The sequence below is a fragment of the Stegostoma tigrinum genome, chromosome 2 (genome assembly GCF_030684315.1).
Source record: "Stegostoma tigrinum isolate sSteTig4 chromosome 2, sSteTig4.hap1, whole genome shotgun sequence".
NCBI classification, from domain to species: Eukaryota; Metazoa; Chordata; class Chondrichthyes; order Orectolobiformes; family Stegostomatidae; genus Stegostoma; species Stegostoma tigrinum.
The window spans coordinates 123,526,653-123,541,399 of record NC_081355.1 but is presented as its reverse complement, the minus strand read 5'-3'; the positions used below and the strand labels follow the sequence as shown (position 1 = coordinate 123,541,399).

General features: G+C 42.7%; 1 protein-coding gene across 1 annotated transcript in view; it reads right to left on the bottom strand.

Annotated features, from left to right (window-relative positions):
- The window catches only part of LOC125464593 (ATP-dependent zinc metalloprotease YME1L1-like), a 57,681-nt gene extending 50,166 nt beyond the window's left edge, over positions 1–7,515 (bottom strand). Inside the window, exon 1 of the mRNA XM_048557176.2 lies at positions 7,343–7,515. Within this exon, the coding sequence (XP_048413133.1) occupies positions 7,343–7,372 (30 nt within the window). The 5' untranslated portion in view covers positions 7,373–7,515. The remainder of the gene's footprint in view (positions 1–7,342) is intronic.
- Between the last annotated feature and the right edge of the window lie 7,232 nt (positions 7,516–14,747).

Sequence of the window (14,747 nt, the reverse complement as noted above, 5' to 3'; positions counted from 1 at the left end):
ACCCCGTGAGACCGACATTCACCCTGACTAACCATTCAAAATTCATTTGATCCATTGTAGACATACATTAACAGGAATATGCACCATCCAGATGATGCACTGCAACAACTCACCATGGTTCTTCCAACAGTGCCTTCCAAAGCTGAGACATCCCAATGGATTCATGGTCATCATTGTCATTTGCTGGGAAAACCTGTCTGATTCATTAATATTCTTTCAGGAAGCAATCCCCTGTCCATACCTGGCCTCGCCAACATGTGACTCCAAACACACAGCAACGTGGTTACCTTAAAGCGACATTACATGTCCACAGAAGACGCCACATCCCTAGCACTGCATTCATCCTTGGAATATCTGGACATCAAAGACACCTACATCAGACTCCTGCTCATTGACTACAACTCTACCTTTAACACCATTATCTCTTTCAGACTGATGTCAGAAGTGCATGATCTCGGTCTCAGTTCTGCCTTTTGCAACAGGATCCTCAGCTTTCTGATCCATAGGCTACACCAATGAGGATATATAACTGCATTTCCTCCACAATAACACTCAACACTGGAGGCCCACCACAGCCCCCTACCGTACACCTACGACTGCACAGCCAAATTCCGAAAGATCGTCATCTGTAAGTTCACTGACGACACTACCATCATGGGACAGTTATCTAACAACAATGAGTCAAACTGTAGAAGGGAGATAGAGGGCTTGGTGATGTAGTGCAATGAAAGCAATCTGTCTCTCGCCATTGGCAAACTAAAGAACTCTTCATCGACTTCAGAAACAAAAAGGACGAGAACGTGCCTCCAGTTACATCAACGGAACTGCGGTTCAGAGAGTGAAGAGGATCAAATTCCTTGGAGTGATGATACCCAATGACCTGTCCTGGACTTCCCACATAAATGCTACAATCAAGGCGGCACAACAACACTTCTTCTTCAGGCGGCTCAGGAAATATACCATATCCACAAGGTCCCTCTCCAACTTCTACAGATGCACCACTGAAAGCATATTGTCTGGGTGCAAACTGCCTGATATGGTAACTGCTCTGCCCAGGACCGTAAGAAACTACAGAAGGTGATGTGCATAGCTCAGATCATCATGGAAGCCAACCTTCCACCCATGAACTCTATCTACACGGCTCACTGCCACAAAAAGGTGGCCAACATCAAAGACCCATCACACGATGGTAACGACCTCCTACAACCCCTTCTGTCAGGCAGAAGATACAGAATACTGAATACACACACACAAATGGGTTCAGGAACAGCTTCTTTCTGGCCATTATCAGACTGTTGAATGGACTCTAGCATCGAATAATGTAACCTGCACGCCTCTAAGTCTTTTTGATCTGTCCACCCTTTGCTTGCTGCAGTCTGTCTGTACCACTTGTAAACAAAGCTTTTCACTGTATTTTGGCACACATGATAATAATTAAAACAAATCAACAATAAAACTTTTCTATAAAATGACCAAGAAAGCTACTCAATTTGAACAATTGCTAGAATGTTTCAAAAAACAAAAGAAACTAGACTGGCATTGACGATAGAAACAGCCCTAACAAACCTGTAATCCTCCTGGCCTCTGGGGGTTACTGCCAAATTTGAACTAGTCTATAAGATAGCTGTGCAAGCAATACAGTCATACTCACGAATCATACTTTATTGACAATGTTCCAGATAACATCATCACCATCCCTAGGTATGTCCTGTCCCACCAGCAGGGGAGACCCTGCAGAGGTGATGGCAGTGGTGCACTGTTGGAGAGGGCTGCCCTGGTAGCTCTCAATATTGAGTCTGGACCCCATGCAAACTCAGGGTGCCAGGGCAAAAATTGGCAAAGAAGCCTCCTGCTCATTACCACACATCCATTTTGATCACCACTTGGAGGAAGCACAGAGGAGGACAAGAGCACAGAATGTACTCCGGGTGGGAAATTTCAATGTCCACTGCCAGATGTGGCTAAGCAGCAATACTACTGACTGAACTGGTCAGTATCTAAAGAAGGCAGGTGGTAGACTGAATCTGCAACAAATGGTGAGGAGCCAATGAGAAAAAAAGCACATTGAACTCATTCTCACCAATCTACCTGACAAATGCATCTATGCATGACAGTATCAGTAATGACCACCGGATAGTCCTTGTGGAGATTAAGTCCTCACAGTAAGAAAACCTTATATCATGCTGTTTGGCACTATCAACCTGGCTAGACACTGGAACAGATCTAGCAACCCAAGATTAGGCACGCAAGAAGGTGCTGAGACTATCATCAACAGCAGAATCTCCAAAATTACTCCTGTAATTTATCATCTGTATTCTCTTGGCTAAGGCCATTTCCCATGTTACAATTACCACCAAGCAGGGGATCAACCCAGGTTCAATGTACAGTGCAGGGGGATATGCCAGCAACAGCAACACATTTACCTTAAAATAGGTATTAACCTGATAAAGCTTAAAAAAAACTGAACTATTTGCATGCCAAACTGCATAAACAAGCGAGACAGAACTAAGTGAATCCACAACCAAAAGATCAGAACAATGCACTGCAGTCCTGCCACATCCAGTCACGAGTCATCCACCCTGGATGAAGGGTCTAGGCCCGAAACGTCAGCTTTGGTGCTCCTGAGATGCTGCTTGGCCTGCTGTGTTCATCCAGCTTCACACTTTGTTATCTTGGATTCTCCAGAATCTGCAGTTCCCATTATCTCTTTCAGCTCATCAAGTCTGTAGCACCAATAAAAAAACACTACTTCCTAACTAGACCCACAGCCTTGAATGTTATGATACTTCAAATGCTCATTCAAATATGTTTTAAAAATTGAGAGATAGTAGGAACTGCCAATGCTGGAGAATCTGAGATAACAAGGTGTAGAGCTGGATGGACACAGCAGGCCAAGCAGCAGAGGAGCAGGAAAAGTGACGTTTCAGACCCGAAACATCAGCTTTCCTGCTCCTTGGATGCTGCTTGGCTTGCTGCGTTCATCCAACTCTACACCTTGTTATCTCTGTTTTAAAAGTTGTCAGGTTTCCCAAGTTATCCTCCTGGGTGATGCATTCCAGACTACCCTCCCCCCACCACCCTCTGTTTTCCTCAACTCCTTTTTCTCTTTAAAATTATGATGCCTTTGACTGACGTAAACACTTGATTTCAATTCATCCAGCCCGTGCCGCTCATAATCTTACACACCTCTATCCAGTGTCCCCTCAACCATCACTGCTCCAAAGAAAACAACACAAACTTATCCAGCCTCTCCTCATAGCTCAAACTCTCTATTCCAAGCAACATCCTGGTTCATCTCTTTTGCACCTTCTCCAGTGCCATCACATCTTTCCCATACAGTGGTGACCAGGACTGCACAAAGTATGCCAGCTGTGGGCTAAACAAAGATCTGTACAGCTCCAACATGAACTCCCTACCCTTACAATCTATGCCATGACTGATAAAAACAAGTGGCCCGCATGTAATGTTAACTACCCTATTAACCTGTTCTGCCACCTTCAGGAATCTGTGGACATGCAAAGATCCTTCTGAACATCCTTGTGTCCTGCCATTCATTCAGTACTCTCTCACCTTTCTTCCAAAGTGCATCATCTCACATGTCTCAGAATTAAATTCCATCTGCTACTGATCTGCAATCTGATCAATGTTTATATTCTCCAGTAAGCTAACAACTTCCTAACGGTCACCACCCACCAATGTTTACATCATCCTCAAACTTACTTATCACCCCTACGTTCTCATCTACATCATTTATGAATGCAACAAACAATAGGGACACACCACGGATCTCTGTGGTATACACCACTGCACACTGGGTTCCAATTACATAAACAACCTTCTACCACCACCATCTGTCTCCTTTCACAAAGCCTGTTTTGGATCCAACTTGCCAAGTTACCCTGGATCCCATGTGCTTTAATCTTCTTTATCAGTTTCTTACATGAAAGGCTCTGCTGAAATCCATATAAAACTACATCAACTGCCTTACTCTCATCCAAGCACTTGGTGACTTCCTCAAAAAATTCCACCAAATTTGTCATATATGATCTCCCTCTGACAAAGTCATGCTTTTCTCCAATAGCTTCTCTACCTCAGATGTTATGATTCACTGGTCTATCTCTAACACCCTGCTTGTAAAGTAGAAGTACATTTACTGTTTTCTGGCACCTCCGTAGTCAGAGATATTTTTAAAAATTTGGGTCAGGGCCACCTGTAATTTCCTCCCTCGTTTTGACATTCATCAAAACCTCCAATATGTCCTCACTTCTTAATTCAAACTGCGCCAGAACTTCATAGTCCATCTTTTTGAATTCTGTAATTGCATCACTCTCCACCCAAGTTAAGACAGATGTGAAGTACTCATTTAACACTCTGTTAATATCCTCCTTGGTCCCTAGTTGAGCCTACTCTTTCCTTGGTTATTCTCTTCCCCTTGGTAAGCTTGTAGAATATCTTGGGATTCTCCCCAGCCTTGTGTGGCAGCATTTTCCCCTGCCCACTCTTTGCTCTCCTAATTGCATTCTTGTTTACTCCTGAACAGTCTCCATTGCTTTGCTCCCTTTGTAACTGTTATGCACCTCTCTTTTCATTTTTATCCAGTCCTGGATATTCCCAGACATCTATGGTTCTCTGGGCTTGATGGTCCTACATTTTAACCCTAAAGAAAACATGTAATTTTTTTTGTTGGTGCAGACTCATGGGCCAAAGGGCCTGTTCTATGTTGTATGATTCTATTATTTGGCTAAATGGACGCAGAATTGGTTGAGTGGCAGAAAACAGAGGGTGATGGTCAAGCAATGTTTTTATGAGTGAAAATCTGTATCCATTGGGTTTCCGCAGGATCAATGCTGTCTGCAGTATTTACAAACGAATCAGACTTGAATTATAGTTGATTAATAAGTCAGCACATGACACAAAAATTGGTATGATGGTAAGCAGGAGGATAACCTTAGATTACAGGAGCATATAGATGGGCTTGAGATTGGTATGACAGGTCAGCACAACATCGAAGGCCGAAGGGCCTGTACTGTGCTGTAATGTTCTATGTTCTAGATAGACAGGCTGATCTGGTCTGTGGCAAATGAAATTCAATCTGGATAAGCAGTGCAAACAAGCAAAGAAACAGATGGACCTTGAGAAGCACAGAGGATCAGAGGTTCTTGGCTTGCATGTCCACTGGTCCCTTAAAGTAGCAGGAACAGGTAGATATAGTGGTTAAGAAGCAGATGGGCTATTTGACTCGATTAGCTGAGGTACAGACTCTGAAAGCAGGTAGGTTATGGTGTAACTGTATAAACTGTCAGTGAAGTCACAGCTGGAGTATCATGTGCAGTTTTGGAATCCATATTATAGAAGAGTTGCAACTGCACTGCAGAAGTTGCACAGAAGATTGACCAAGGCATTGTCTGAGATGGAAAGCTCAGTTATGAACAAAAGTTGGATAGACCAGGGTTATTTTCCTTGGAATAGAGGAGACCGAGAGAGAGGACATGACTGAGTTGCATAAAATGAGAATCATTAACATGAAGGAACATTTCCTCTTGATGGAGGAATCAATGACCAGGGGCTTAGATTTATGGTAAGAGGCAGGAGGTTCAGAGAGATGCACTGAAAATATTTTTCACCCAGGGTGTGATAGGAATCTGGAGCTCATTGCCTATAAGAATGACAGAAGCAGAAACTCTCATAATATTTAAGAAGTGTAGGCATTTAGATGTGCACTTGCAATGGCAATACATATAAGGTTACCTGGGTCAAGTGCTGGAAAACGGGGTGAGAATAGTTAAATATGTGTCCTTGATCAGCATAGACTCGATTAGCCGAATGGCCTTTTTCTGTGCTGTAGGCCTCAATGACAAACTGAAGCAGGTGCCATAACTTTCAGAGGATTAAATTTCATTCCAAGGCAAGTTAGGGCTGAAGTGATCAAATGGGAATGGACAAGAAAGCAGGAACACAGTACCAAGTTGTATGATCAGCTATGTTCATATTGAATGGCACAGTAGGCTGAAGCACCAAACGCCCACTGCTGCTCCTATTTTCTGTTTCTGGTTACAAACGTATAATCTGACAAAAATGGCAGGATGCTGAGGAGGAAGATGTTACATGGAATGATCAGACAGTTGAATTTTAAGAAGGGTCTAGAAGGACAAAAAAAAGGTATAGCTGGAGAGCTTGGGAATCTTTAAAAGTTTATACACCACAATCCAACTTTACAATTTCAAGACTTCCTTCTACTTCCACTGTTAATTCCTTGAGTACTTTCCTGTAATCGGCAAGTTTTTCAAGCACAGGTCCATATCACATACCTTGACTTTGCACTAAGGTTGTATAACAGTAATCACGACAAAGGCTACCTTCTGTACCAGTTTTGGTCACTTATGACTGTGCAAAAATGTTTTTCAGATTTTACTTATAATCAATCAATCAATCTCAAGTTTTCACACATTTCCTTGCATTTTTACATGATTTTCAGAGAAAAAAATTGAAGTCCATATATTTTGATGCAATTATGTAGCAGTTGTGAGGCTACCTGGATGGCTGGAAAAGTGGGTCTTTCCCTGCCTTTCATTGCTCATGACAAAAGATCACATCATTGTGGCTAAACAGTACTTTCCAAAACAAAGTGCTTAAATATCAAACAGCAGGCAACTATTCCTGCTGGATGCATCAACGCTACTTTGAATCTGCAATTAAATTTGGAAGGAAATCTAGATTAAGTCTAACGAAATGAGGCAAAGGTAAAATAGTGAGGGTGCAGGAAGCCTGAAATAAAAACAAATTTTGGTAGGTCATTGCCCCCTTCTCTCCAGGATCCTTGTTATCATAGATAAAGCTGCGTATCACGTCATTCCCAGTGAACCCATCTGGAAACTATACAAAGAACAAAGAACTACTGATACTGGAAACGTGGAACAAAAACAGAGTTTGCGGGAGAAACTATTCATCAAGGGCGCGGGGTGGGGGAAGGGGGAGATCCACTGGACTCTGCTTTCTTTCCAGAGATACTGCCAGATCTGATGAGTTTCTCCAGCAATTTCTGTTGGTACGTGGAAAACAGTCGGCTGCATGCATGTACGAGCACAAACAGGATTTGCAACAAGTTAGCACAATGAGAGACGGGAGTTGACGATGAGGGGAAGAGAGGTTTTGAGCTGAGTAAGTAAGGAATTTCATCAACTTCTGACGCGGCAGAGAGCGGTCTGAATTGGAAAATCAGCTTTCGCCGCGGGTCGGCCAGTGCCGTGACATACCGCCTGGGCCCCCAGCTATGTGTACAAAGGCACCCGCAACATGTCGGCCTATCAGTCACACGTATTCATCACTACCGCCAACTTCCTACCTGCGGCTGAAACGTAGACAGGGAAAACATCTCAAATACCAGTCCGACCTGTCGTGTACCGAGACGCGATGCAAGACCGGAATCCCGCTCCGTCCGCACCCGGACAAGCCCAAGAAGCCAACCGCTGACAGCCCGGAAAATGGCTTCCTCTCTGTGACGTCTATCCACCACTCATTCCGGACCACTGTGCTAGTGCTACCGGGTTACGATTACCGTCACTTCCCTGACATGGAGTACAGTAAACCTGCTTCTGTGACAACCTCATAATTCACTTGCTTGGGGTTTTGTGGTGTAGTACTTATGTGCCTACCTCTTGGCTAGAAGGCTCAGGTTCACGACTCGCTTCGGGTGGTTATAGAGCTCTTTCCTAATGACTCTGAATAGGCTGATATACTTTATAATAGCAATCATTCTGTCCATGATGGGGGGGGGGTGGGCAGTGTGGTAATTATCTTAGACAAAAATAATACCCTTTTGACTTATATTTATATATTTTTTCCTCTACTTCTTGAAAAAGGAGGATTTCTTTTGTTAATTGTGTGTAATGCTGGAATGCTTCAGCACAGAAGGGGGCCTGTCACTTTAATAAAAACAACTTCAACCCTGGCTTTCGCTTGAAGGCCTCGTGAATCTTTTCTCTTCAGATAATTGCCCAATTCCTTTTTGAAAGCCAAGATTGACTCTGCGGGTCTAGGCCCGAAACGTCAGCTTTTGTGCTCCTGAGATGCTGCTTGGCCTGCTGTGTTCATCCAGCCTCACATTTTATTACATTGACTCTGCTCCAACAGCATTGTCAAGACATGGATTTCAGATTCTAAAACTGCCACGTAAAAAGAATGCTCTGCAATTCACTTCTGATTCTGTGGTTCTTGACCCTCTTGAAATGTGAATAGCTTTTCCCTGTCCAATCTGTACAAACTTCTGTAATTTTGATTCATAATTTGTGCAAAAAGGTCATTGACCAGGTATGGTAGTGATTTAGATAATTCCTGCAATGGTTCAGTTCTTAAAGTTGCTATATCGTGCAATGGTTGCTTTATCCATTTACAAGGAAGATTTCAGCATGGGCAACAATGATAGAAATAGCCTCAATGTGCCAGGCCAAAAAAAATTGGCGGGGTGGGATCTCTGGCAGCATACCAACTAAAGAAGTCATATCAGACTTAATATACTGACTGGGTTTCTCTCTCCCCAGCTAAACTTGTTGAATTTCTTCAACATTTTGTTTTTATGCCAACTTTCTGTAACTGGTAGAAGAATTTTCTGGAAGATCTGTTATGTTACGTACACGGCTATTGCTCCTAGCCCAACTAGCTGTGTGTTGTTTTTGGAATACACATCAGAGAGTACAGAATTATCTGAACCCTAAATGACTTTTTGTTTCTAACTGCAACATGTAGGCTTCACAGTGTAATTTTCTCTGTTTCCAGCTAATTTCTTTAATGACATGTATGTAGATTCAGAAATTTATATTTTATTATTTTAGTTCAAACTTCTTGTGTTTTAATTTTTTGGTGTTAGTAATTCAAGTTTAACAGCTAGAAGGATGTGATCATAAAACAGCTGGTGGATGCGTTGAGCTGAAAAGGTGGGGTTGAAGTGTTTGCATAGATGATCCAACACATCATCCTCTGACACTTCCGCCATCTGCAATCCGACCCCACCACCAAAGACATTTTTCCCTCCCCACCCTTGTCTGCTTTCCGGAGGGACCATTCTGTCCGTGACTCCCTTGTCCACTTCACACTCCCCTCCAGCCCCACCACACCTGGTACTTTTCCCTGCAACCGCAGAAAGTGCTACACCTGCCCCCACACCTCCTCCCTCACCCCCATCCCAGGCCCCAAAAAGACTTTCCACATAAAGCAGATGTTCACCTGCACATCTGCTAATGTGGTATACTGCATCCATTGTGGCCTCCTCTACATCGAGGAAACGAAGTGGAGGCTTGAGGATTACTTTGCAGAACACCTACGCTCGGCTTGCAATAAACAACTGCACCTCCCAGTCACGAATCATTTTAACTCTCCCTCTCATTCCTCAGACGACATGTCCATCCTGGGCCTCCTGCAGTGCCACAACGAAGGTTGCAGGAACAGCAACTCATATTCCGCTTGGGAACCCTGCAGCCCAATGGTATCAATGTGGATTTCACAAGCTTCAAAATCTCCTCTGCCCCTACTGCATCCCAAAACCAGCCAAGCTCATCCCTGCCTCCCTAACCTGTTCTTTCTCTCACTTATCCCCTCCTCCCACCTTAAGCCCCACCCCCATCTCCTACCTACTAACATCATCCCGCCCCCTTGACCTGTCCATCCTACCTCGACTGACCTATCACCTCCCTACCTCCCCACTTACACTCACCCCTACTGGCTCCATCCCTGCCTCTTTAACTTGTCTGTCTCATCTCCACCTATCTTCTCCTCTATCCATCTTTGATCTACCTCCCCCCTCTCCCTATTTATTTCAGAACCCCTTCCCCTCCCCCATTTCTCTTGAAGGGTCTAGGCCCGAAACATCGGCCTTCCTGCTCCTATGATGCTGCTTGGCTTACTGTGTTCGTCCTGCTCTACACCTTGTGATCCTAATGGATGTTCTGTTTGGAAGTTAGAGCCTAATAATATTAAAAGCATTTAGTGAACTCTGCAAGATTGTAAAAACTATTTACTGAATTAGATTAAAACTATATTGCATATGAGGTTAGGTGGAGAATAATCCAGAGCAAATTAGATGGTGGAGATGAGTGAACATTAAGAAAATCCCTCTGGTTTCAATTTATCTTTTTTTTTTTTGCCAGGAGAAGAAAATCATGATTTGGAACTGGGAGAATATTGAAGCAAAAATAGTAGTTTCAAGTACCATGAGTGTTGCTCTTAGCAGTCTCCAGGTGGTCAAAGGCTCGTTGAAGCTCCAAGGAGCAGATAAGGTGATGGAAGGTTGCTATTCCGTACTGGAAACAGGGAAGCAGCAAAAGACAAACAAACAATACAGTTAAAGTACTGTGGTCAGCTGTGCTTAGTCTCAGGAGCCTTTTAATAGCTGAGAGTGGGAGTGAAATAAGCCCACATGCAGTACTTGTTTGGTGCAGCTAAGAAATATTGGAGCTCAGGAACACCCTGGGGCCAGTGTCACTTACTGAAGCTGTCTGTGAAAGATCTGAAATTCTGGCCATGAGCAGGTGCTGGAGTGCAGCTGGGAATCTGGTGATTCGGTTTTGGTGGAAGAAATTGAGATACCTCAACTTTAGCAATCACAGAATCCCTACAGTGTGGAAACAGGCCATTCATCCCAACAAGTCCACACTGCCCTTCTGAAGAGCATCCCATCCAGACCCAGCCCCCTAACCTTGCATTTCTCCATATCTAACCCCACCTACCCACTGACCTAAACATCCCTGATTACCATGGGCAGTTTAACATGGCCAATACACCTGCCTTGTGCATCTTTAGACTGTGGGAGGAAACCGGAACACCCAGAGGAAACCCACGTGGACATGGGGAGAATGTGTAGACTCCACACAGACAGTTGCCAGATGGTGGAATCGAACCTAGGTCCCTGACACTGTGAGACAGCAGTGCTACCCACTGAGCCACCATGCTACCCCAATTGGTGAGACAGTCCATAATGGAATGGCTTGTGGTAGAGTTCCAAAACTAGGTCTTCAAATGCGAATAATTCTGATATCTTTTAAAGGAGATAACATTTTTATGAGATTTGCTGGCCCAATGTGTCACGAACCATTGCGAGATTGCAGATAAATCCATGGCAGTGTCTTGATTGCATTTGTTATTCGACATGTTGTCTGGGCGTTTGACCACGGTTTTATCTATTATCCATATTTACCTCATGTTAATTCACAGGGGGAGAGAACAAGTTGTACAAATATATATTGATTGTTTTACAGTACTAATCTTGGAAAGTGTTTTTGTTTCATCAAAAACTATATGTATATCATGATAGAATGGTGATTTTATTCTCTAGGTAAATACCTGGGATCTCAAACTTAGTCTATTTTAAGCAAAAAAAAATTTTCCTGGCCAGACTGTAACCATAATTCATAACACTATGTTCAGGGAAGCTTATTTGTTTACATTGTGCTGAGGGGAAATAAATTGAACTTTGAATCATAGAATGCTTACTGTTTGGAAGCAGGCCATTCGGTGCATCAAGTCCACACTGTTCCTTCAAAGAGCATCCCACTTTTGCATTTTAAACTTGTACTTTAAAAGAAATTAGGGGGTGTTTATTGAAAGGATTTTGTTTTGTGGAATAGATTTTATTTATGTTTGCATTCCCACTACAAAAATATGTAAGGAAATACTGAATTCTTTCATGTTAACACGTCAGTTTTACTTTTTCATTATTACACAATTTCATTAAATTCAAATTTACGTTGCAGATGGCTCGAATAAGATTTATACTGGGGAATGCTATATGCACCATCCAATGTGATGATGTCATATGGACTTGAGGGCAGAATAACTGAGGATCTTGAAGGAGTGAGACCTAACATTTGGTTCTTTTCAAAATCTCCATAACAGTATCTGTCATGCACATGTAACCTGTAACTAGTTGTTAACAAACAATAATCTATATTTTGTTCACTGCAAAAAACTCTTCTACCTAGATCAGGAAGTGGTTTTCCCGTACCCTACTGGAACAAGCTGGCCTAGTAGTGCCTACACTAATGCCTACACTTAGAGGACGGTGGTTTTAATCTTCATATTTAACTGCTACTCCTATGGTGTAGTGAACTGGCATGCCCATACAAGGAATCAGACAGCCTTAGTTATGAGCCGGTCAAGAAATAAGTATAACTGAAAAAAGTATAATGGGTTTTGAAGTATTCCATTCTCAGGATACACTCATAAATAATGCCATTTTGAAATATGAAGGTGTCTCAGTGTTTATTTTTGTAAACAGTCACAATATTGGTCTTCCCATTCTTCCCTGTTTATGCTTTCAACTGGAACCATTCTCCATCAGGTGTCCTTTGGAAATGGTAAAAGGTCTAATTTAAAGTGTCTCACTCTTTTCTGTCCAGACCTCACGACTGCACAATGATCCCGACTTTCCAAACTAAAACCCTCGAACATGTTGTCATTACCATACTCACCGACCACCCACACGTCATGCCTTTATCTGTTACTCTATGATCTACTGTCAAATCATTTCACCGCTACCAGAGCACTGAAAAAGATCTAAACTTGCAAATGACTTTCTCTTTGACCAGATGTGCTGTCCTGTCATGTTCTCTCCAATCTTTGATATTACCAACCACACCATGGTCAACCAAAACCATCCGTCAATTACCCAGCTCAGTATGACTTCCCTCACTTAGTGAGGAGACATTTTTTCAACCAAAGAGTGGAGAGCCTGTGGAATTCATTACCAAAGGAAGTAGTTGAAGCCAAAACAGTGAATGTATTCAAGAGGTGACTAGATATAGCACTTGGGGTGAATGGGATCAAAGATTATGGAGAGAAAGCAGGTTTAGGCTATTGAGTTGGATGATCAGCCATGATCGTGGAGAATGGTGGAGCAGGCTTGGAGGGCTGAATGACCTCTTCCTGTTCCTATCTTCTATGTTTCTATGTAAGTATTAATTATAAGGGAAGGCATGGGTGCTAGGAGCAGATGGTGGGGACAGATAACCCCTGAAAATAACATGTAAGTGGATGTCCTGTTGACATTAGAAGAATCAGCAGCTTGCAAGAAAATAAGCTGCAAATGTGCAAACTCCGCACAGTTGCCTGGGGCTAAAATTGAACCCAGATCCCTGGCATTATGAAGCAGCAGTGCTAACCACTGAGCCACCATGTTGCCCCATTTTAATAAGAGAGAAGATAACAACAGTGCTCAGAGAGGATATTCTTAAGGGGCCATCAAATGAGGCCATATTGTTAGAACTTAGCAACAAGACAGGGATGGTCATTTTTTTATAATTTATATTATAGACCCCCAAATAGCCAGCGTGTACTAGAGCAGCAGATGTGTTGAGAGATTGCAGATACCTGTAGGAATAATAGAGTGGTATTGGTTGGAGATTTTAATTTCCCCTGTATTGACTGGGCTGCCTAGATGCAGCGGAATTTGTCAGATATGGCCAAGAAAATTTCCTAACTTAATATGTAAAGGTCCCTATTCAGGAGGGTGCAACACTTGATATCCTCTTAGGAAACAAGGTTGGGCAAGTGACTGAAGTGTCAGTCAGAGAGCACTTTGGGTCCAGTGACCATAAGTGTCTTAGTTTAAACATAATTATAGAAAAAGATAGGATGGGTCCACAGGTAAAAGTGCTGAACTGGAGATGGGCCAATTTTGGTGCTTTCAAAAGTATGATATCAAGAGTCCAGGGACAATGTGGTTAAGGAAAAAGCTGGCAGGTTTAGGGATCCTGGCTGATGAGGGATATTGCGGCTGTGGTCAGGGAAAAGAAGAAGGCATATTTTGGTTTTAAGCTAACGGACTCAAGTGAATCCTAGATGACTATTAAAAAGTGCAGGAGCACACTTGAGGGGGAAATCAGAAAAGCAAAAAGATGGTAAGGGATTGATCTGGCTGATAAGGTTAAAGATAATCCCAAGATGTTATATACCTATATTAAGAGTTAAAGAATGGCTAGTGAGAAAATAGGTCCTCTTAAAGATCAGTTTGGCTGCCTATGTGTGGAGCCACAGGAGACAGAGGAGAATTTTGATAAATACTTCTCCTCAGTGTTTACTGAGGAGAGAATCATAGATGCTAAGTAAATAAGGGAAACAAGTGGTGATGTTTTGGAGCACATCCATATTACCAGAGAGGACGTATTTGCAATCTTAAAGCACGTTCAGGTGGATAAATCCCCTGCACCTGATCAAGTCCATACTTGGACATTGTGGGAGGCTAGGGAAGAAATTGCATAGGCCCTTGCAGAGATTTTTGCTTCAACTTTAGCCACTGGTGAAGTTTCAGAAGACTGGCGGGTGGCTAATGTTGTTCTGTTGTTTTAGAAAGTAGCAAAGACAAGTCAGGGAACCACAGGCCAGTGAGCCGGATATCAGTGGTAGGCAAGTTATTGGAGATGATACTGAGGGACAGATCAACCAACACTTGGATAGTCAAGGTATGATTAGGGATAGTCAATGTGAATTTGTGTGCAGTAAGTCATGTCTGATAAATCTTTTAGAGATTTTTGAAGTCATTACCAAGAGGATATTTGAAGTTAGGGCAGTAGATGTCGTCTATATGGACTTTAGTAAGGCCTTTGACAAGGTCCCCTTGACAGGGTAATTAGATTCAAATTTGGCTCAATTGTAGGAAGCAGAGGGTGATGGTTGAAGGTTGTTTTTTGGATTGGAGGCCTGTGACTCGTGGTGTGCCACAGGAATCAGCGCTGGAAACTTTGTTACTTGTTTACATTAAT